At 50.1% G+C, this 21,269-nt stretch overlaps 1 protein-coding gene across 3 annotated transcripts in view; it reads left to right on the top strand.

The window, feature by feature from the left end:
- The window catches only part of LMF1 (lipase maturation factor 1), a 125,600-nt gene extending 105,285 nt beyond the window's left edge, over window positions 1–20,315 (top strand). For 2 of the 3 annotated variants that reach the window (XM_039732422.1, XM_039732424.1), the window contains exons 7-10: window positions 11,168–11,330; window positions 14,135–14,288; window positions 16,411–16,594; window positions 20,191–20,315. In XM_039732422.1, coding sequence (XP_039588356.1) covers window positions 11,168–11,330; window positions 14,135–14,288; window positions 16,411–16,594; window positions 20,191–20,304 — 615 coding nt within the window. In that variant the 3' untranslated portion in view covers window positions 20,305–20,315. The remainder of the gene's footprint in view (window positions 1–11,167; window positions 11,331–14,134; window positions 14,289–16,410; window positions 16,595–20,190) is intronic. The other variant, XM_039732423.1, reaches the window with a different exon arrangement.
- Window positions 20,316–21,269: the final 954 nt, after the last annotated feature.

Genomic DNA, 21,269 nt, shown 5'->3' with positions numbered 1-21,269 from the left:
CAGCTTTTCGCTTTTGTGCCTCTCAGGCCCAGACCTCAAGGTTTTAAAGACTTTCATATGTGCCTGACTTGATGTGCTCCGAGTATTCCCATTGAAGTGAACTAAGTGGATAAGACTTTGCAGGATTAAAGCCAAATGAGTCCTCACCCACCATGCTGGGAAGTCTTGTTGAAGTGGGTCATTGGAGGGAAAGGAGGAGGAGGAGGCGCTTCCCAACTTGCCCCTTTCATTTTATGCTTTTATTTATTTAAAGGATTTATTTTTTTTTTTAATTCTTAGGCAGCTTGGGGGGAAAAAAGAAAATAAAAAGCCCCAGGCTGTGGTGTAACCACCGCAGGCAGATGTTGTCATGACTACTAAACAAGAAACCTGATTTATAAAATGAGGAAAAACAGATGAACATGAAATAAAAGAGAAAAAAAAAAGAGAGAGGCAATCTTAAAATATTAACTCTGATGTAGAGAAAAATATAAACAGACAGGGTTAGGAAATTCCATAAGGAATATGACTTGTTTAATATTAATCATAAAGGAAAAGATTATGAGAGCTCCAAAGGGTGCCAAATGAAATACTCCACACGCAGCCACTGCTGTGATAAGAGTCCTTGTGTGGCTTCCCAGCGCTGCCCTTGGCCACACTGTGGTGGAGATGTCCTGGCTGGAAGTTGTTCCAGGGATGTTCTTGTGCTTCTGCTGCTTCTCCTGGTGCTTCTCCCCCCTCACAGCAGTTTCTGAGTGCAATCCCCCAGCGGGTGACAGCCAATAACCTGCACTTTTATTGCAAATACAGGCAGTGCTTTTATTGCAAAATATTGTGCTTGGGGACGTGGAGGGGTTTCTGGGACTGGGGTGGGTCAGGAGGGGTGAGATGTGTCCCACACCAGGGGTTCACCGTGCCCCAGAGCTGAGCGGGGTGCAGATGATGGCTGGGTGGGCTCAGGTGGCTCTGCTCCTGTCTCTGTGTCACTCTGCTGCTCTGCTTGTCCCTCTCCTGCCATCCTGAGCTGGCAAAGCCCATGGAGAAGTGCCAGGTGTCACAATTCCCTCGTCAGCACTCCCAGACCATTCCTTGTCTAGGACAGGAGGGTCTTCAGGACCAGGAGACGCCTCTGGGCGGGCTCCAAAGGCTCTCACTGGACCCCTGCCAGTCCCCTGTGCCCCTTGGGCTGCCACCACTGGCATTCCTGTGCCAGTGCCCGATGTGGCCCAGCACAGTGACAGCAGCACTGCCACCACGAGACGCCAGAAAGGAGCAGCTGTGACCACAGCAGAGGGCTGGGAGATACCTCCGTGGGCTCCCGCTGCTCAACCCTGGCCAGAGCTGGAATTTGCTGCAGTTTCCCTCCCCTCGTGCTGGCTCACCTCCTTCCCAGGCCCGAGGGGGACATGGATGCCTTGTGTGCTCCAGCAGGCAGTTCTGGGCTCTGGGATCGCTGCTCCCAGCCCTGCCTTGGGCACTGCCTCTGAACAGTTTGGTTTGCAGGGCTCCTTCTCGCTGTCAGGAGGAATTAAGCTCCAAAGACAGACAGGAACTCTCCGTAGCAAGTCCTGGCCTGAGGGTCCAGGGTGGAGATGCCCACCCAACAGGGCCTGCCAGGGCTGCTGAGCACATTCCCCCTGCAGAATCCATCCAGGACACCTGGGCAGAGCCACTCTCACCTCCCCAGGTGCCTCTGCCTGCTCCTGATCCACGTCCTGACCTGGCACTGCCCGTGCACACACTGCCAAAGCTCTGAGCACTGAGGGGATGGGGCAGGAAAACTGGAACAGCAAGATTTCTGCATCTTTACCCGGCTCCCTGCATCTTTTCCCAAATCCCCACATATTTCCCCAGCTCTCTGCATCTTTTCTCAACTCCCTGCATTTTTTTCCTCCCAGTTCTTTGCATCTTTTCTCAGCTCTCTGCATCTTTACCCAGCTCCCTGCATCTTTTCCCAGATCCCCACATATTTTCCCAGCTCCCTGCATCTTTTCCTGTCTCCCTGGATTTTTTTCCCCACAGTTCTTTACATCTTTTCTCAACTCCCTGCATTTTTTTCCTCCCAGTTCTTTGCATCTTTTCTCAGCTCTCTGCATCTTTACCCAGCTCCCTGCATCTTTTCCCAGATCCCCACATATTTTCCCAGCTCTCTGCATCTTTTCCTGGCTCCCTGCATTTTCCCCACCTCCCTGCATTTTTTTCCCTCCCAGTTCTTTACATCTTTTCCCAGCTCCCTGCATCTTTCCTGGTTCTTTGCATTTTTCCACCTCTCTGCATTTTTCCCCCCCAGTTTTCTGCATCTTTTCCCAGCTCCCTACATCTTTCCTGGCTCTCTGCATTTTTCCCAACTCCTCATTTTTTTCTCCCCAGTTCTTTACATCTTTTCCCAGCTCCCTGCATCTTTTCCCAGCTCAGCAGCCTGGGAGCATTCAGATCTCTGCTCCTTCTTCTCAGTCCCTTCCCAGAGCTCCCCCAGCAGCACCAGGCAGTGCCTGGCACTGGTGTCTCATGCCCAGTCTCTGTCCCAGTGTCCCTCTGGCACCTGGCTCCTTATCCACGCTGCTGGACGAGGCTGTTGGAATCCCAGCATGAGGCAATGATGGATTTTTGCTCTTCCCCTCTGTTGACAAACCCAGTTTGTGGGTGAAGAATGAGTAACCCGTGGCTGGTGTGGGTGCCCTTGGGTTTTGTGGGATGAGTCACTGTGGAGAGCAGGAACTTCCTCACGGACAGGCAGCTGCACTCCATGCTCTGCTGCAGATTCCCTGGAGCTGGAAAGCCCCAAGCCCTGGGCAGCATGATTCCAGGGGAGCATCTCCCCCCGAGAGCAGCCCCACTGCCCCCGGCTGTGTGTCGGGGCAGCGTTCCCCCTCTGGTGAAGCCCTGCCTGGAATATCCAGCCTGGAATATTTTCATTCCCCTTCCAAGGGTTCCTCTCATATGTAAGCCATCAGTGCAGCAGCCTGAGCAGGGATCTTGCAGCTGTGACCTTGCAAGTGGGTGGCATTCTCTGCTTCCTCCTCAGCATCCTCAGGGATGCACAGCTCATGTGATCCCGTCTGCCACGGGCCAAATCCGGGCTGGGAAAAGCAGGATGAGGCTCCCAGCAAATACCCACTGCCCTCACCTCCTCGTGGCTGGGATCTTCAAGGCTCCCACGAGGAGCCGGGCTCCTCAGGCAGCCCTGAAATCCTCCTTTGCCATCAGTGCAGGCAGCAGAGGGAAATGGCTCCAGGTTTATTAAATCCCATCCCTTTGGAACAACTTGTCTTCCTCTGCAAAGCTAAAAGCAGGATTTGGGCTTCTTTTGGCTTCTGTTCCTGTCTAGGGCTGAACAGACTCCATCAATCCCTTTATTGGAGGTTTCTTTCAGATTCCTACAAGTAAATAAATCCATATAAATAAAATAAAAGCCACCCCCCACAGGGCTAGAGCAACGAGCATCCCAGTCTCTCATGATCTTCCCTGCCTCCATCCCAGCATCGTTTTGTCCCACATGGAACCAGCTGCTCAGGGAAGGAAAAAGCTGAAAAGCCTGTTTTTTAAAAAATTATTTCATAATTTACACCTCGCTCCCATTGTAATTGGAATTATGAGTAAGGCTGAAAAGAAACTGCTGCAGATGGCAGCATGAAAATGTGATTTTAACACATTTTGTGTTTTCTTAAGCATCTCTGGTTTTGCCCAGGGTACATTTCATTTGCTATTTATTTAGTCCCCACCTCTGACAGCTCAGGGATTGCTAAGCTGCCATCTGGGATGGAAGGAGAATGGGAAAACGCCTATTTTTCCTGCTTTTTCTTCTTTTGACCTCAGAAAATTTAACAAAATTGAATAAAATTTAAATGTGTCAGCGAGCTGTGTGGTTACAACCAGGAGCTGGGTTTAGAATCCCAGAATCCTGGAATGGTTTGGGCTGGAAGGGACCTCAGTGACCATTCCCAACCCTGCCATGGCAGGGACATCTCCCCTGTCCCAGGCTGCTCCAAGCCTGCCCTTGGGCAATCCCAGGGATGGAGCAGCCACAGCTGCTCTGGGAAACACTGAGATCCTCACCAAGGACCTCAGTGATCCTTGTGGGTGTCTCCCAGCTCAGGATATTCCTTGATTCCATATTTATCACAGTTTGAAGGCATTTTCCAGCAGAGCTGAGGGAAGGGTTTGGGACAGAGCCTTGCTGCAGAGGCACCTCGGACGTGACTGTTCTGCCCTTCCTTCACATTTCTCCTTTTTTTTTTTTTTTAGCATTTCCATTAAATTTTTACATCCAGCCCTTCACTTTTTTTATCCTCCAGGCTTTTAAATGCAGCCTGGCTTTATTAAAATCAAATGCTGCCCAGCCCCAACTCAGCACCGGGCTGGGTTTTCCTGGTGTGTTTTCAGCCACAACTGTTTCCCATTTCTGCCCAGCTCTCAGGAGCCCACGGGCTCAGGGATCAGGGATCAGCTCCGTGTGTTCCCCTCCAAAACGTGCTCTTGCTTTGCTGGAAAAATCCAGGTCATCCCAGAGCTGGAAACTCACCCAGCCTTGGCTTCCAGTGACACCGAGTAGCCAACCCAAGTTAAATATTTCACTGCAGATGTTGCTGAGAGCTTAAAGTTACCCAAAATTATGGATTTAACGAGGCAAGGAAAGGAGCTGCAGAGAGATCCAAATCAGGGGAGCCACCAGTGCTTTCCAGGCCGGTGTCAGGCTGATCAGATGTGACATCCTTGACTTTTTCCTTGCGTTTTCCCTGGGCCTGCGGATGTGGTCACGTCCTTTCCTTTTAGCTTGAAAAGGCAGAGATGGGTTTGAATCCGTGTTGGGCTTGAATTCGGGGAGCAGAGTCCCAACCCAGCTGTTGCAGATGTCTCCATTTGTGAATTGGTGAAACCAAAACCTTGGATTTGAGTTCTTTTGGAAGGGGATTGGGACACAGATCCCGTTTGCCTGTGCCAGGGCTGTCTGAGATTGGCCACGCTCAGCATTCCCATCAATATTTATTCCCAAGAACATTGTTTTCCCCATACTCTAATACCAATTTCATCCACATTTTACCAAGACCTGGACTGGAGAAGATGTTCACTCTCAGAACAGATTTTTTCTGATGTGTTCTCATTCTCTCCTTCCCAAAAAATTATGTTTGCTCTGACTTTGGCAATTGTTGAATACCTCTAAATATTGCAGAAAAAGTGATTTTCAAAGGAGCCTGCAGTGCCTGGATGGTGAAAGGGAATGGAAGCATTTTTGCCAGAAGTGTTTTAGCATTCCTTCAATCAAGGAATATAAACAGTTCCATGTGACTTTGGGCTGATCCAGGATTTGAGAGCAGGGTTTAATTCACATCGTTTCTCACAGAGGGAATTTTGAACCCACATATCTCCTAAAAATGTCCTAATTAGTAGGGAGGAGGATATTCTGGGAAAGGCTTTCACTTTCTTCTCTTGGTGGTGTTCCACTTTATTACTGATCACTCAGTAATCATGCAGCATTAATTACAGGGGAGTTCTGTGAACTGAGTTATTGATTGGTGCCTATTGACAGCTCGTTCCAGGCTGTAATTAAACCTCAAACCAGCATTATTTCTACAGGGCTGGAAAACGCTTTTCCTGAATCCTTCCTTTCCTGTGTGTTGGTATTAGGGGATAATCCTGGCTCTGAGGCCCAAATGGCAAATGAAAATGGTGTTTGTGGTTCCACCAAGTCCAGAGCTGGTCCTTGTGGTCCTGGGTCCTGCTGCAGCTGGTGGGAAAGGCCCCACGGAGCTGAGGGATGGTTCCAGAACCTCCAAAACCTGCCTGCCTGGAAGCTTTTGGGAAGGACCCAGGTGCTGGGAAGGCCTGGGGTGGAATTCCTCATCCTGGCTACTGGCTAGAACTAAAGAGCCCTTGTTTGCCACGGGAGTGAGTGACCCTCTGCTTTGTGTTTTGGTTTGCACGTGGCTGGAAATCAGGGAGGAATTCCTTTATGGAAAGGGCTGTCCAGGCCCCATGCCTGGAGGGATTTCAAAGCCATGTGGATGTGGCACTTGGGGACATTTGGGTTCAATGGTGGCCCTGGCTGTGGTGGGGGAATGGTTGGACTCGATGGTCCAAGAATTCCATGATTCCAACCTCAGTGATTCCATGATTCCTACCTCAGTGATTCCATTATTCCAATCTCAATGGTTCCATGATTCCAACCTGAATGATTTCATTATTCCAATCTCAGGGATTCCATTATTCCAACCTCAATAATTCCATTATTCCAACCTCAGTGATTCCATTATTCCAGTCTCCATAATTTTGTGATTCCAACCTCAGTAATTCTATGACTCCAACCTCAATGATTCCATGATTCCAACCTCAATGGTTCCATGATTCCAACCTCAGTGATTCCATGATTCCAATCTCAATAATTCTGTCATTCCAACTGCAGTGATTCCGTGATTCCAACCTGAATGATTCCATGATTCCAATCTCAATAATTCCATTATTCCAACCTCAGTGATTCCATTATTCCAGTCTCCATAATTTTGTGATTCCAACCTCAGTAATTCTATGACTCCAACCTCAATGATTCCATGATTCCAGCCTCAATAATTCCATGATTCCAAAGAACACCCACCCCAGGGGGGTCACAGGGACAATCCCCCAGCCCCTCTTGCCATCCACGTGGTTTCCCACAGGGTTGGTCTTTGCCATGGACGTGCCCTGGCTGTTCCCGAGGCGCTGCATCCCACAGCTCCTAAAAAACTTAAAAAACACCTTTGGACACTTTTCCAGGTGCAGTCTGTGCCTCCCTACCTACAGGGGAGACGACAATCACGTCTGTCAGCATTTTCTGCAAGCATTTGCTTCATTCGGGGTGCCTCAAGAGATAAAACCAGATAATGGCCTTGCATACACAGCCAAAAAATTGAGGATTTGTCTGCATCCCCTTCCAGAGGCACATCAGCCAACAGCACAGCCCCCCCGTGTAACTGTTTGGGGTTTTGACAGTTTTATAACCCTAAATTTGCACCTTCTGGAGAACGGTGACAGTTAATGATTCATTGCCGTGCTGGAATTTTTCTTATGATGTCTTAATAGCCAAGCATGGAGCAGAGCTCAGCAGAGAGGGAAAATAAAAACCAGGAGCAAAACGGTTTGGGAAAAAAAAATCCCTCCCTGTGAGGGTGGCACAGGGTGCCCAGAGCAGCTGTGGCTGCCCCTGGATCCCTGGCAGTGCCCAGGGCCAGGCTGGATGGAGCTTGGAGCACCCTGGGATGGTGGAAGGTGTCCCTGGCACAGGGGGGAGATTTTGAGTTCCTCCAGCCCATAATCTGTGGGAACTCCAGTAGGTGGCTCCTGTAGGAACAAATTAAAAACCAGTTTGGAGTGAGACACTTCCATTGCTGCACGTTCAGATCAAACCTAAATGTGGGACAGCAATGGAAAGGATTTGGGTCCCTCTTTAGACCTGGGATTGCCAAAACCTGACAGTGCAATCTGTAACTCATCAAAGCCTGGCCCAGATCAAGGACAGGTTTTAGTGAGGACTGTGCATTTCTGTGCCCATGGTTGCTTTATTCCTCAGCAGAAGCTGACCTGCTCCTTTTCTCCTGCTGCTTCCAGTAGTTCACTGAATTTCTCTGGGATGCACAAAACCATCTCCTGTCTAGACAGGTGATTATTTATTTACCTGTTTTTCCCTGCACTGAACAGCAGAGATTAAATCCTCATGCAAATATTCAGTTAAGGAGTTAACAAGAAATTAAATTCATAATGGGGGGAAATTAAAAATTATTGTTGCTGCCATTTAATGGGATTTTTGTTTGTCTGTGCCTATGATAAATTTTTGTGGAAAACTACATAAATGAGTATTTTTCTAGGAATTGTTTAACAAATACATTCCAGTGCAGGCAAAGACTCTATTGTGACTTTTGGACTCTGCTTTGGGGCAGCAGGAAGAACTGGATGGTTCTTGAGGTTTCCTTTTTCCCTTTAAATGATTTATAATCCTTCCAGATATCCCAATTTTGACTTTTCTGTGCCAATGGCTCGATATCAGGCAGCCCCAGTGAGGTGACCCTGTCCTCATGCTGTGGACAAGCTCCAGGTAACCCTCACCTGTGCTTAAGAGTTTCCAGCTTGTTTTTGTGCCTTCTGGACAAATATCCAGCGTGTGCCAGGGGATTTGAGCTTCCTCTGCCTACTGGATGTTTGTAGCAATCTGGGATTTCAAAAAAAAAACCAAAGAAAACAAAGCCCAGCCAAACAAAGAAGCCCAACCTGTAAAAAAATAAAGGCTGGAGGTGCCCATTTTCTGACAGAGGGGTTTGGTAACGGGGCAGGGGACAGAAATGTGAGGAATAATTGGTTTTGGGCCTAGAACCAGGAAAACTACTTTTCCAAATTAATCCAGCGAGAGCCATGAATCCACTGTATTTCATATCACACTTCATAAAACTCCAGTCATAATCCATAAAAGTGACATTATTAGATTAAAACCCTCAGTTCCTCCTAGAAGGAGCTCGCTCATTAGACATGCTGTAGTTTTATAACCTCAAAGTTCCTCCCCAATTACCATGATTAATACTGGGCTTTAATAAAAAATTTCTCCCGATCACCACAGGGGTTGATCCCATCTGGTTGGTGTAATTGGGAGTTTCAATATTGTCCAGCAAGGGAAGGACACTCTGGGAGCACAAATCAAGGCTGAGGATGGATGGGGATGGAGGTCTGGAGACCCAGCTGGCTTTTGGTGGTGGTTGGAGCATGGAAGAGTCCAGGGGATGTGAGCCAAAGGCTGGGATTGCTGGGGGAGTGGGGATGAATTCTCCCTCCTCTGATGAAGGATTAGGGAAGCTCCCCGTGCTCTTCCAGCAGGGATCTGCCCTGGGAAATCCATCCCAAACTGAACATCCCAACTATCGGTGCTGTTCCAGCAGGGATCTGCCCTGGGAAATAACATCCCAACTGGAGGCAGCACAGTTCTGCTCTGAGGGAGCAGCACGTGGAAGCTCCGGAGGAAAAGCAAGATTTGGGGAGAAATATGTGCTGCCTGCTGAGGTTGGATGGCAGTGGATCCCTAAATCCTGGCAGGTGCTGCTCCTGTGGGGTCCTGGGAGACTCCAGGTTCAGCTTCACCCTCGGTGCTGTGGACACGTCCATCCCTCTGCTCTGGGGACTCCCACCTGGAGCACTGCCACCAGCGTGAGGATGTGGAGCTGCTGGAGCCAATCCAGAGGAGGCCACAGGGATGCTCTGAGGGCTGGAGCCCCTCTGGAGCCAGGCTGGGAGAGCTGGGGGTGCTCACCTGGAGAGGAGAAGCTCCAGGGACACCTCAGACCTCTTCCAGGACATAAAGGGACTCCAGGATAGCTGGACAGGGATGGGGGACAAGGCGTGGAGGGACAGGACACAGGGAACGGCTTCACATTACCAGAGATCAGGGTTAGTGGGACATTGGGCAGGAATTGTTCCCTGGGAGGGTGGCACAGATTCCCAGAGCAGCTGGAGCTGCCCCTGGATCCCTGGCAGTGTCCAGGGCCAGGCTGGACAGGGCTTGGAGCACCCTGGGACAGTGGGAGGTGTTTGGGGTGTTTAAGGTCCCTTCCCACCCATACCATTCCAGGATGATGACGATGGTGATGAAATAACACAAAACTCACTCTCGATGGCCACAAAGCCGCTTGCTGAGACCAGCATGTTTGAAAACGCTGTCACCACCCTCAGCATGTTTGAAAGTCCCGTTTTTTGGCTTTGCAGCAGGAATTCCTTTGAGGTCTGTCCTTGCAGATCCGAGGGGTCCACGGTTCCATCCACCCCCGGGTGAGCAGGAGCTGGTGTGAGCTCCGAGCCTCAGCCAGAAGCACTGAAATTAAAAATGTGTCGGCTCCGCAGTTCCACCCCAGCCCAGAGAACGCCAAACTCGTGTTATTTTTGAATCCCCTGATTTTTCAGGGCTGCTGGAAACAAGAGCTCCTGCTCCTGACTTCCAAGCAATAAAGCGAGGTGAATCACTCCTGAAAAAAGCCCTCCCGTGGACCACCCAGGGGCTCCTGCAGAGCTGGGAACCAGAAGTGGCAAAGCACAGAAGGATTTTCCTAACACAACTGCAACTGCACGAGGCAAAATCACCTCGGAACGGGAGCAGAGTGAGAGGTGTGATAATGAAGCCAGGCTGATTAATATGCATCGAGCTAAATCACATTCAGGTCACAGAGCAAGGCCCAAACCTCGACTGTAACATGTTCCCCTCCAGGACCCAACACGTGTCTGGAATTCAGATAGAAATCGCTTTTTTCCCCCCTCATAATTATCCAACTCAGCATAAAGTATTATTATTTTAACTAAATAATAGTTAGGATTTTTGTTCCTTGCTGTGATTGGTCAGAGCTCTCCTTTTTTTAACAATCTCTGACTTTCTGAAGGGTCCTGCTGGGGTTTTAAAACTTGTAACTTGCAAATCACCATGTCAGAAACCATGGTGCCAATCATATAAAATATGAAATAACACGTTCTTAGCATTTATTTGTTGTCATTTTTAATGAGAAAACATGGATTTTTTTTCAACAGAACAGTGGCTGAAAGTCCTCAGGCTGAAACTGTCCCTGTGTTCTTGATGTTCTTACTGTGGAGTGGTATTTTGGGAGACCGCATGCAAGATATTCCCCTAAACAGCCAATAAAAGCTAAAATTAAAACAAAATAACGCCTCTTAAAATGCACGCTTCTATATTTAATGCTGCTCTTTAATTAGAAGCTCCAAGGTTTCCTCCTGAAGGGTTGCAGGAGCGTTGCTGTCACAGATCCCTTGGAATAAACAGGAATTGGGTGATTCCTGTGGGACATTAAGTCACTTTGGAAATCAGGGCACTTTGGAAATCAAGGCACTGGAAATTGAGGCACTGTGGAAATCGAGGCACTGTGGAAATCAAGTCACTGGAAATCAAGTCACTGTGGAAATTGAGTCACTTTGGAAATCAAGTCACTGTGGAAATTAATTGCTATGGAAATGGAGTCACTCTATGCCCTGGCTGGTCCCTCCTGCTGGAAGCACAGGCAGAGTTCCCGTGTGAACCAGAGCTGGTCCACATTTGGAATCCTTGGGCTGGGGCCTGGGCTCCAGGAAGGCTTTTCCATCCCGGAATGTCCACGCTGGGATGCTCCACCCCCTCACCGCGCGTTTTGTCGGCATTTCGCGACATCCAACGCTCTCTGCCTCCTTGTTCCCCATCCAGGTGCTCCTGATCATAAGTGGGAACCTGAGTTTCCTGAACTGGCTGACCATGGTGCCCAGCCTGGCGTGCTTTGACGACGCCAGCCTGGGGCTGCTCTTCGGTTCGCGGCTGCGGGAGCGGGCGGCGCGGCTGCAGCTCTCGGGGGGACAGAGGCTTTCCCTGGGTGAGTTATCCCCTAGAGGAGAAAGGTGGGATTTGGGTGTGCTTGGCCCCAAAGCTCTCACCTCCAAAGCAAAGCTCTGCTGCTCTGTGGGCAGAGACCTCGTGATGGTTGAGGGTCTGTGGGGACATTGCCATGGGGACGTTGTTTGTGGGACATGTCCTCTGCAGGATCAATGTCACAGCAAGTCCAGGCAGCTCCAACACGTAAGTCAATCCTTGCTTAGACCCCAGTGACTCGAACTCAAAATAAGAATGGGGAGTTGCATGATTTCACTTTTTTTAATTTTTTTTTAATTAATTTTGACTGTTTAAAGTCAAGGATAAAACGCCCAGTGGGACTTGAGGTGGGGTTGGAAGCTGGGTTCTTACATTTGCTCTCCTCACTTGCTCTCCTTCAAGACATGGTGAAGAGAAGGTTCCAGAGAGAACTTGGAGCCCTTTCCAGTTCCTAAAGGGAAATGGAGAGGGGGAACGGGAGAGGGACTTGGGACAAGGGATGGAGAGACCGGACACAGGGAATGGCTGCAAACTGACAGGGCTGGATGGGATATTGGGAAGGAATTCCTGCTGGGAGGGTGGGCAGGCCCTGGCATGGATTCCCAGAGCAGCTGTGGCTGCCCCTGGATCCCTGGAGGTGCCCAAGGCCAGCTTGGACAGGGTTTGGAGCAGCCTGGGCTGGTGGAAGGAGCAGCTGCTGGTGGCCACCTCTGGTAGCATGGCCACCATCGTGGTGGGGAGAGAATTCCCCAAACCAGGGAGGAGGAGAACTCCTGCTCATCCCGTGGATGTGAAAAAACAAACACAGAGGGGTTGTAACTGGAAAAAAAGCTTGAGGTGGCTGATTCCCCCTTGCAGAGGCGCTTTCCAAGCTGCCCTGATCCAGGAGAAGCAGCGCTGGGATGTTTCTCATGAGGCTGCGGAACAGATGGAGAGTGGTGTGTGCAGCATTTTTATAAACCGCATATAAGCAACAAATTGCCTGTAATATCAACAACAATCACAGCTGCTGGGGTTAAATATCCCAAACATCTGTCAGAGGAAGGAAAAATGTCAACAAGAGGCAGCATCTGTCTCCAGTCTTTTCTACCAAGAAGCAGCTCATTAACCAAAAATGGGAGGTCCAGCCATGCAACTTTGTTAAGTTTTGTCTTTTATTTCACATATTTTGCTGGAATAAATCTTTATCAGCTTTTCCCCTCCTGGAGCTTTGCTGTAGAGGCTGTGAAAGTCTCAAACTTTCCTCCCAGCTCCATTTATGCCTCCAATCCCAAACAACACTGAGGCTGCACCTTGTTTTTGGGAGGAGAAGCCAAAGGGAGTCACTGTGAGGGGGAGGCAGATCCTGTTTTGAGGAACTTGCACCTTTTCTGTGATGTTCTCCAGAAAGGCTGACCGAGCCAGGGTGTCCAGGCAAGGAGAATGCCCATCCCACTCGGGGTGGAGCTGTGTCCCACCCTCGGGAGGCGTGGGGTGTCTGTAACATCCCAGAAATTGGAATTCCTGCGTGTTTTCTCTGCTCAGGAAGCTGGGGCTGCTGAGCTGGTGCTGATGGGTGCCAAGAGAGTCCTGGGCCACCAGAGCAGAAGACACGAGGGCCCCCAGCCATATCCTGATTTTCTGAGGCCAAATCCTTGGACTGTTTGATTCCTTCTGAGGCCTCCACCTCCCATCCAGATCCCACTGGCTCCTGTCCCCATATTTTGCTCCATCTAGGTTATTTTTTTCCTTGAATTAACCCCTTTTTCTCTGATGAGTGGCTGTGACCCCCAAGGGCAGGGAGACAGGAGGAGAATTGCTCCTGCTGAAGGATGAGCAGTGCCTGCATGGCCATGGAGCCAGGGGAGGCTCTGTGCCTGTACCTGCTCTTGACTTACAGGAGAAGAAGTTCAGCCCATCTGAAAAAAACCCCAAAAATGCCCCAAAGCCTCGTACCCAGGGGGTGAGGGAAGGCCTGATTCAAATGGCTCTCCAGAAATGTTCTCAGACTAAACAATTATTAATAGCTTCTGAGAGAGGTTCAAATAAACATCCCTCTCCTGCAGAGATAAGGGGAAAGCTCCACGCAATTGCTTTGAATCTGATCCTTTGGCTGTTAATGTTAAATAAATTGAAAAGGGCCATGAGGGAAGGAGCCCCTGGGGGGTCACCTCTGCTTATTTGTCTGATCGTGGCCTGGGATCCAGCCCAGCCCCGTGCTGCTCCTGCAAACCCCATCCCTGGCACAGCAACACACGGCTCCTCCAGGAGCGCTGGGGAATTGGGATTTTGTAGGAAAAGCCCTGAGGATGGGAGAGCTTGGGGCAGCAGGAGGAGGCAGGAGCGGCCCCAAAGCAGGAGGCTGATCCCGAGCAAGGTGCAGGTGCCAGCTGTGGTTTTTCCCCTGTATTAAAGGCATGATTGATGTCACATTTCAGACATTTTTCCTTTCAGCCCTTGCTCAGACTATTTAGAGAAAGGCAGATCCCAGCAGCGATAGTGGCCTGGGGCAAGGCCGGGGTGGGCACGGCGGGGCCGGCACAGGGGCCTGGGATGGGAGTGGGGAAATGGGGATGGGAATGGGAGTGGGGAAATGGGGATGGGAATGGGAGTGGGGAAATGGGGATGGGAATGGGAGTGGGGAAATGGGGATGGGAATGGGAGTGGGGAAATGGGGATGGGAATGGGAGTGGGGAAATGGGGATAGGGATGGGGATGGGGATGGGGATGGGGATGGGGATGGGAATGGGAATGGGAATGGGAATGGGAATGGGGATGGGAGCAGGGCAGTGAAATCACCCCCTGTGCTCTGGTTTGGTGTCCCCACAGGCTCCTGTGTCCGCAGAGTGCTGAACATCTCCTTGGGGCTCCTCATCGCCTACCTGAGCATCCCGGTGGTGCTGAACCTGCTCAACTCCAGACAGGTCATGAACACCTCCTTCAACCCCCTCAGGATCGTCAACACCTACGGAGCCTTTGGGAGGTACCTTTGGGCCTTTAGTGGCACATCCCAGAGCTCCCTCCAGGGTATTCCAGAGCCAGACCTGCTGTGTGCCTTAAACCCAAAGAGAAATCCTTCCAGTGGACCTGGAACATGGAAGAGATGGAGAAAAGGAGCAGGTTTCTTTCCCTGTGAAATACAGTGTATGATATATCTGTTTATGAGGGAGGTGGAGAAAAGGGGCACGTTCCTTCCCCACTAAATTGCAATTTATGGATTATCTGTTTATGAGAAATAAGGAGAAAAGGAACAGGTTTCTTTCCCACTAAAATACAATTTATGGATTATCTGTTTATGAGAAATAGAGAGAAGAGGAACAGGTTTCTTTCCCACTAAATTCCAATTTATGGATTACCTGTTTATGAGAAATAAGGAGAAAAGGAACAGGTTTCTTTCCCACTGAATTTATTTTCTCTGAGCTCTCTATGAGTCAGCTCATTCCATCGACATAGCAAATGTAAGAGCAGGATGAAAATATCCATAGGAGCAGGATGAAAATATCCATAGGAGAGTTCATCCAGGATATCTTCACCATCCCCAGCCCTCTTTATTTCTGGTGAGCTTCTCTTCCCCTGCACTCTTTGCTCTCCCTCCTGGAAGCATCCACAGCACCTCTTGGTAGCAGATTTTTCCAGCGAGTGGCTTGGGAAATTGATTGTATATCCATATAAATATCACTATAATATAAATATAATCATAAATATAATATATTTTGCAGAAGGTGAAGCAGTTTGGCTGTTAAAGGTCTGGCCTCCCCAGTGAAGGGGAAGAACGAGTCCCACCACAAGCACTGGAGATGCTGAGGACACATCAAATTAATATAATTTTTCCTCAGTTTTTCAAATAGCAGAAATTTATGTGGACAGAAAAAAAAAACTAGAAAAAATATTAAAAACATCAACACTTGTGGGAAAATGCCAAAATTTCCTCTGTTTTTTGAGAGACAGAGAGAGAAATAAGCCCTGAAATTCTTTGAAGGCTGGAGTGGTGAAGCTCCAGGAGATTGTTTTCTTTGGGTTGTTGTCCTTTTTCTCCTCCAGCCTTTGGTTTCCATTTCAGCAGTTACCAGACCCTACAGAGCATGTGCTGAAATATGTTGGTAATTCCAGCCTGTGTAAACCAATAAAAAGAGGATTGCAGCTTCTAATGAAGCTGGGATGATGTGAAAGCTGACAGGTTTGGGATCACACAGTAGGAGCAGCCTTTTATTGGTAATTTGGTGTCCCTGATTTACAGGGTGTTCCTGAGCCTTAGGCAGCTGGCCACGGCTCAGAGCTCAGCCCAGGGGATAAAATGGAACTTGGCTGGAGAATGCACAGAGCTCCTCAATGGAGGCAACAATTAAAAGAGGAGATGCTCAGCATTCCTTAGGTTGGGAGCATCTCTCCCTGGGAGCCGTCAGGGCAGGAGGTGGAGCTTGTGTGTTCCCAAATTTTCAGTTTCTTGGGCTGGAGGAGGCAAAATCGAAGTAGAAAAAAATCCAAAGGGTGTTGGAGCTGCAGAGCTCTGCCAGGCAGGTTTCTGTAGCTCTGTGCTCAGTGTGGAGAGCAGCTCCTGGGGCAGGGGGGTGTCTCTGGCAGCTCAGGAGGACTCCAGGGTGGTGTTTCCATGCAGTTTGCCATTCCCACTGCTCCATGCTGAGCCACGTGGGAGTACTCACCAGCAGCTCTGATCCACAGCCCCACCTGTCCTGCAGGAATCATCTTTATGGATCCCAGCTGGCCCTTGGGGCAGCAGCTGCACGTGGTGAAAGGAAGAGCTTGGAATTTCACTTTGCTGCTGGAGAGAGAGAGGTCCCAGGATCCAGAGGTTCTCTGGATCCAACTGTGCCTCCAGGCCAGTGACTCGTGGGCTCTCAAGAACCAGAGCTTTTAGCTGAGATATGGGGAGAAATCCTTCTCCCTCCTTCCTGGCACAGATTCCCAGAGCAGCTGTGGCTGCCCCTGGATCCCTGGCAGTGTCCATGGACAGGGCTTGGAGCAACCTGGCACAGTGGAAGGTGTTGGGGTTGGAACTGGATGGGCTTTTCCCACCCAAACCTTTCTGTGATTTTATGATTTTCCACGATTTGAGCCAAATAACAACAGCCTGCTGTACCCCACAGCATCACCAAGGAGAGGACAGAAGTCATCCTTCAGGGGACATCCAGCCCGGATCCCAATGACCCCACAGCAGTCTGGGAGGAGTTTGAGTTCAAGTGCAAGCCCGGGGACCTGAGGAGGAGGCCGTGCCTCATCTCCCCCTACCACTATCGCCTCGACTGGCTCATGTGGTTTGCTGCCTTCCAGGTGGGTGCCTCTGAAAGCCTGGGCCTTCCTTGAGCAGGAAAAACCAATTACATGGATTTACTACGTGTTGGGATCACAGGGGAGTGTTGGAAGCAGTGGCTGAGTTAATTATGTTTTAAAAAAAAAAACAAGAACAAAGGTTGTGTTCCTAAAGGACTGTGCTACTGTAATGAAACTCTTGGCAATTTTATGTGAGGTTTTTTTTTTAAAGGTTTCTTAGCAATACCAAGAATCCCTGTTGGGGACAGCCCTGGGGACAGCAGCTCCCATTCCCCATCTGCCCACACATGGACACTGGGCCCTCCAAATATTTTCCCCACGTGATATCAGCAAACAGGTGACAGCTAGAAATTAAATAAGGGGGGGAAGTTGAACGTTAATTCTTGTTTAGCTTATTTTGCAAATCTTACCCATGTGATATGAGCTGGGTTTTCCAGAACTGACTGACAGCAGTGGCACGAGGAAAACCCATCTCAGAGTACCCCAGGCTTTTCTCCTTGTCCCTGCATCCTCTCCTGGAATTTCTTCTTCCCTCTGCCACGAGCTCCTGGGTTTGCTGTCCCTGTGGCATTTTCATTTCGGAGCCTTTGGGATTCCTGGGCCCTGACATCAGCCGTGGTTTGATATTTACCCTGCTGGTTTGTGTGTGCTGGAATTTCATTTAATCTGCATTAGGGCTGCTGATCCCTCAGGAAAACCACAGCCAAGGTCCAAACTGCAGCCAGCAGCAGGGCCTGGAATTAGGGAAAGGTGCAGGGGGTGGATGGAGCTGGGGGTGGAAGTCAGGCTGTGTTTTGGGGGGAGAAATCAGCTCCCCCAGGTTGTGTCTGAGGTGTGGAAAAGGCTCTGCCCAGGGCAGAAATGTCCTGGAGGTTTCAGATAAAAGGGATCTGAGGTTTAAAGCTGAAGGATGAGACACAAGTGCTGCTGTGCAGGGCAGAGTGTGGCTGTGCCGAGGGGTCTGGTGTACCTGGGAGGAGGCAGAGGAAATAACCCAGCCTCTTTGCATCCTTACTGTTAAATTCAATATTGTTAGTGTTTAATTCCTTATTATTCGTGTTTAATTAATTATTATTACTGTGTAATTCACTGTGCTTATTTCATTATTATTAGTGTTTAATCCATTTTTTTAGTGTTTAATTCACTGAAAGCTTCCCCCGAGTGTTCCCATTGGAACCCTTGGAGTGTTGGTCTCTCAAGGTGTGTCCACAGCAGCTAATTAGCAGCAATTAGTGTGGAAGGTCTCTTTGCTCTGGCTGGAAAGTGGGAATGGGGATAACTGTGGTGGAGAACAGTGGGAAGGAGAGCTGCCCGGGCAGGGCAGGGAGCTGGGATGCTCAGGCATGTAAATACCTGCTTAAGCATGGAAGTAAATCCCGTTTGGAATGGCCACTGCTCGGCTGGAGCACTGAGAGCTGCAGATCTGCTGCCAGCTGCCTCCCTGGGCTGCTTGTCCTGCACAGCCACAGAAATCCCTGGTGTTGTTTGGACCTTGAGTCCCCCAGAGCAGCAGAAAGGAGGAGAAGCAGGAGCTGAAAGCCCAGGAGGAGCTTGTGAAGGCAGAGGAGTTGTGCAAAACCCGTGTGGGAGTTTACAGAGTCCATAAACGAGTGAGCTCAGCCTCTGGATTAGACTGAATTTGTTTCCAGAAGTTCTGGGGTGTTTCTCTGGCACCACTCTCCCACTCCCCCAGGGCTGTCTGCACCCCCTGGCAGTGGCCAGGGACAGGGCTGACATTCCCAGCTCTGACAGGCTGTGTCAGGAAAAGCCCTGGGCTGGAGGGAAGGATATTTCCCATCCCTTGTGCTGCTCCTGACAGGCTCCTCTTTGCACCTTTTGTTGTCATTCCTCTCCTGTCCTTTCCAGCCTTCTGATTGATCCTTTTATTTCTATTTATTTTAGTATAGTTTTAGTGTAGCGTTTTAATATCATATATATCATAATGTAGTAAATCAGCCTCCTGAAACATGGAGTCAAGGTTCTCCTCTCTTCCCTCAAACACAACCCTACCAGAGAGTGATGGAAACTTCAGGTAATGCATGAGCTGGAAGAGCTGAGGAAAAGAAACCCCATTTCTGGAGAAGGCAGGTTCATATTCCTGTCAGATATTTCATTTGAGCCTCCTGTTATCTCAGCCTTGCAGCCAGAAGGTGCTCAGAGGGAAAATCTGCCCGGGGGAGGAGGCGTGGGTGTCATCATCATCCCTCAGTGCTCCCTGCACCCAGCTCAGCCTTCTCCATTCCTTCCTTCCCCCTCTCCCACGCGGGCTCAGCTCAGCTCAGTTCCCTGCAGCATTCTGCTCCCTGTGCACAGGGGAGTTTTTATTTCCTCCTTTTCCCTGGGATCATTGTCTCCCATGCAGAATTCCAGGCAGCCTCACCTCGTGAAGCAGCAGCAGTGCCAGGGAAGTGGCCAGAATGCCAAAGCAGATAAATCCAGAGGGAGACCTTGGCTTGGGGAGAGGTTCCTGCCCAGTGGCCCTGCCAGGCCCCACCCTGGAACAAAGGGACTTTTCTTCCCCGAGCAGAGGTGACACAGGAGCTGTGCCAGGTGTGGCCTTTCCCTGCAGAGCTGGCATCCAGGAGCTGATTCCCAACGTCTTGCTCTGCTCTCTCATGCAGCCTTGTATTCCTGGCCCCTTCAGGAATCCTGCTTTCCCACGGATTTTCTGGTGGGATGGATTGAGGGGTGGCTTTTAGTGAGTAATGCACACTGGGCTGGAGACGTGGCTTTGGGAAACTCCCAGAAAAAAGGGATGAAATTAGGAAAAAATTCTTCCCTGTGAGGGTGGGGAGGGGCTGGGATGGAATTCCCAGAGCAGCTGGGGCTGCCCCTGGGTCCCTGGCAGTGCCCAGGCCAGGCTGGACAGGGCTGGGAGCAGCCTGGGGCAGTGGAAGGTGTCCCTGCCATGGCAGGGGTGGCACTGGATGGCTTTTAGGGTCCCTCCAAGCCAAACCATTCCAGAATTCCATGGGGGTTTTGGAGATGATAGAATGGCCCTTCCTAGGACAGCAGGATGGTAGCAAGTGATGGTGAGCTGGAATCCCATAAAACAACAAAGGGTGCCACTAACTGTGGCCTCCTTTCTGGCAGGGATTGTTCCTCCTGACAGCTCACACTCCCTGAGCAGCAAAATTGAACGACAGCAGGGTGGCTGTGGGGTGAGAATGCCCAGAATTCCATGGTGGAATTCCCGTGTTACATCCACACTGGCTCAGCTGTGACACAAAACCAGCCTCTCACACCTTAACAGGGGAAATGGAACCTGCCCTGCCCCTCTGGCAGCCACTGACTCCAACCTGAAACCACTCAGGGCTCCCAAGCACGTGAAATAATAACCCTGGGCTCCCGTGCCAAGTTTCCAGCTGTTCCCACATGTGCATCCCATCCTGACCTCCTCCTGTGCCCGTGCCAGCCCCGAGATTCCATAAAACACCACGCTAATCCCCAGCCCTTTTTCATTAAATGACCAATTAAAGCTCAAGGAAAAGCCTCCTTATTATTATTATTTCAGTTGGGAACATGTTCCCTGTAGCGCCGGGGGGCTTTTTGGGTTTTTTTTTGGGATGATAACGTTCCCTTGGCTTTGTTATCAGCAGGGTTTGGTTGCTACTGTGGCTGCTTTGCTCTGGCTCCTCGCTGGTGCCTGCCTCAGCAGAGCTGTGGGTTTCAGTCCTGCACAGTTGTTAAATTCTCCTGGACACCAGTGAATGTGTTCAAGGTGAGAACTCCGTGTTTATTCCCTGGGAAGGTCGGAGTGGGGAGGTCAGGGAGTGCCAGCAGCTGCAGGGGAGGGGGGCAGTGCTGCTCAGCTCCTCACGTGTGGCTGGGGGAAGGAGCAAACCCCTTCCCAAAGAGGCATTTGGGGTGAGGCTGGCGTGGAAAGAGGGGGGGAAGTGTCTGCCTGAGCTCTGCACGAGGCTGAAACCCATCAGGAATTCAAAGCTGAGCAAAAAAAGTGCCCCAAGTTCTTTGTTGGTCCCTCTGCTGTACCTGAAACAGGAGTTTGGGAGGTTCTGGGTGCTGGGCCCAGCTGTAGGGACAGCTGAGGGTGATGTGGCTGGAGAGCTGCCCCTCACATTTCCATGGGGTGTCCTTGGGGTGAACCTGCCTTCTCCAGGAATGGGGTTTCTTTCCCTCAGCTCTTCCAGCTCGTGCATAACCTGAAGTTTCAATCACTCTGTTGCCACCCAGAGCAGATCCCTGCTGCTGGAGGCAACCTGAAGTTTCCATCACTCTGTTACCACCCAGAGCAGATCCCTGCTGCTGGAGGCTCTCTCTGCTCTCAGGAAAGCAGCTGAAGGGTTTTTTTTATAAATATCCTCATCTCTGGAAAACACACATTGATCCCAGCGCATCCCCAGCTCTGCTCCACAGCAGGTTTTACATCCACAGACTTTTGGAGCAGCTTCAAGAACGATCCACCAAACACTAGGCTTTAAATGCAGTCTGAGGACAGCAATATTTTGTTATTTTGGAGCAGTAATGCTTTGATGAGCACCAGGAGGGTGCCTTGTGTTGGCCATGCATGAACACAGACAGGCTTTGGCTTCAAGGCTGGGTAACTTTGGGACCCCCAGCTCTGCTGTGCTGCCTTTGCACTGGGCTGTCAGTGGGGTTTGTGTGTGTTCAGCTCCCTGGATTGCTTTCTGTGCTAGAACAGCATGGGAACTCT

Source organism: Passer montanus, unplaced genomic scaffold (genome assembly GCF_014805655.1).
Source record: "Passer montanus isolate IOZ18808 unplaced genomic scaffold, ASM1480565v1 scaffold8, whole genome shotgun sequence".
Taxonomy (NCBI): domain Eukaryota; kingdom Metazoa; phylum Chordata; class Aves; order Passeriformes; family Passeridae; genus Passer; species Passer montanus.
This window is presented reverse-complemented; position numbering and strand designations above follow the sequence as displayed.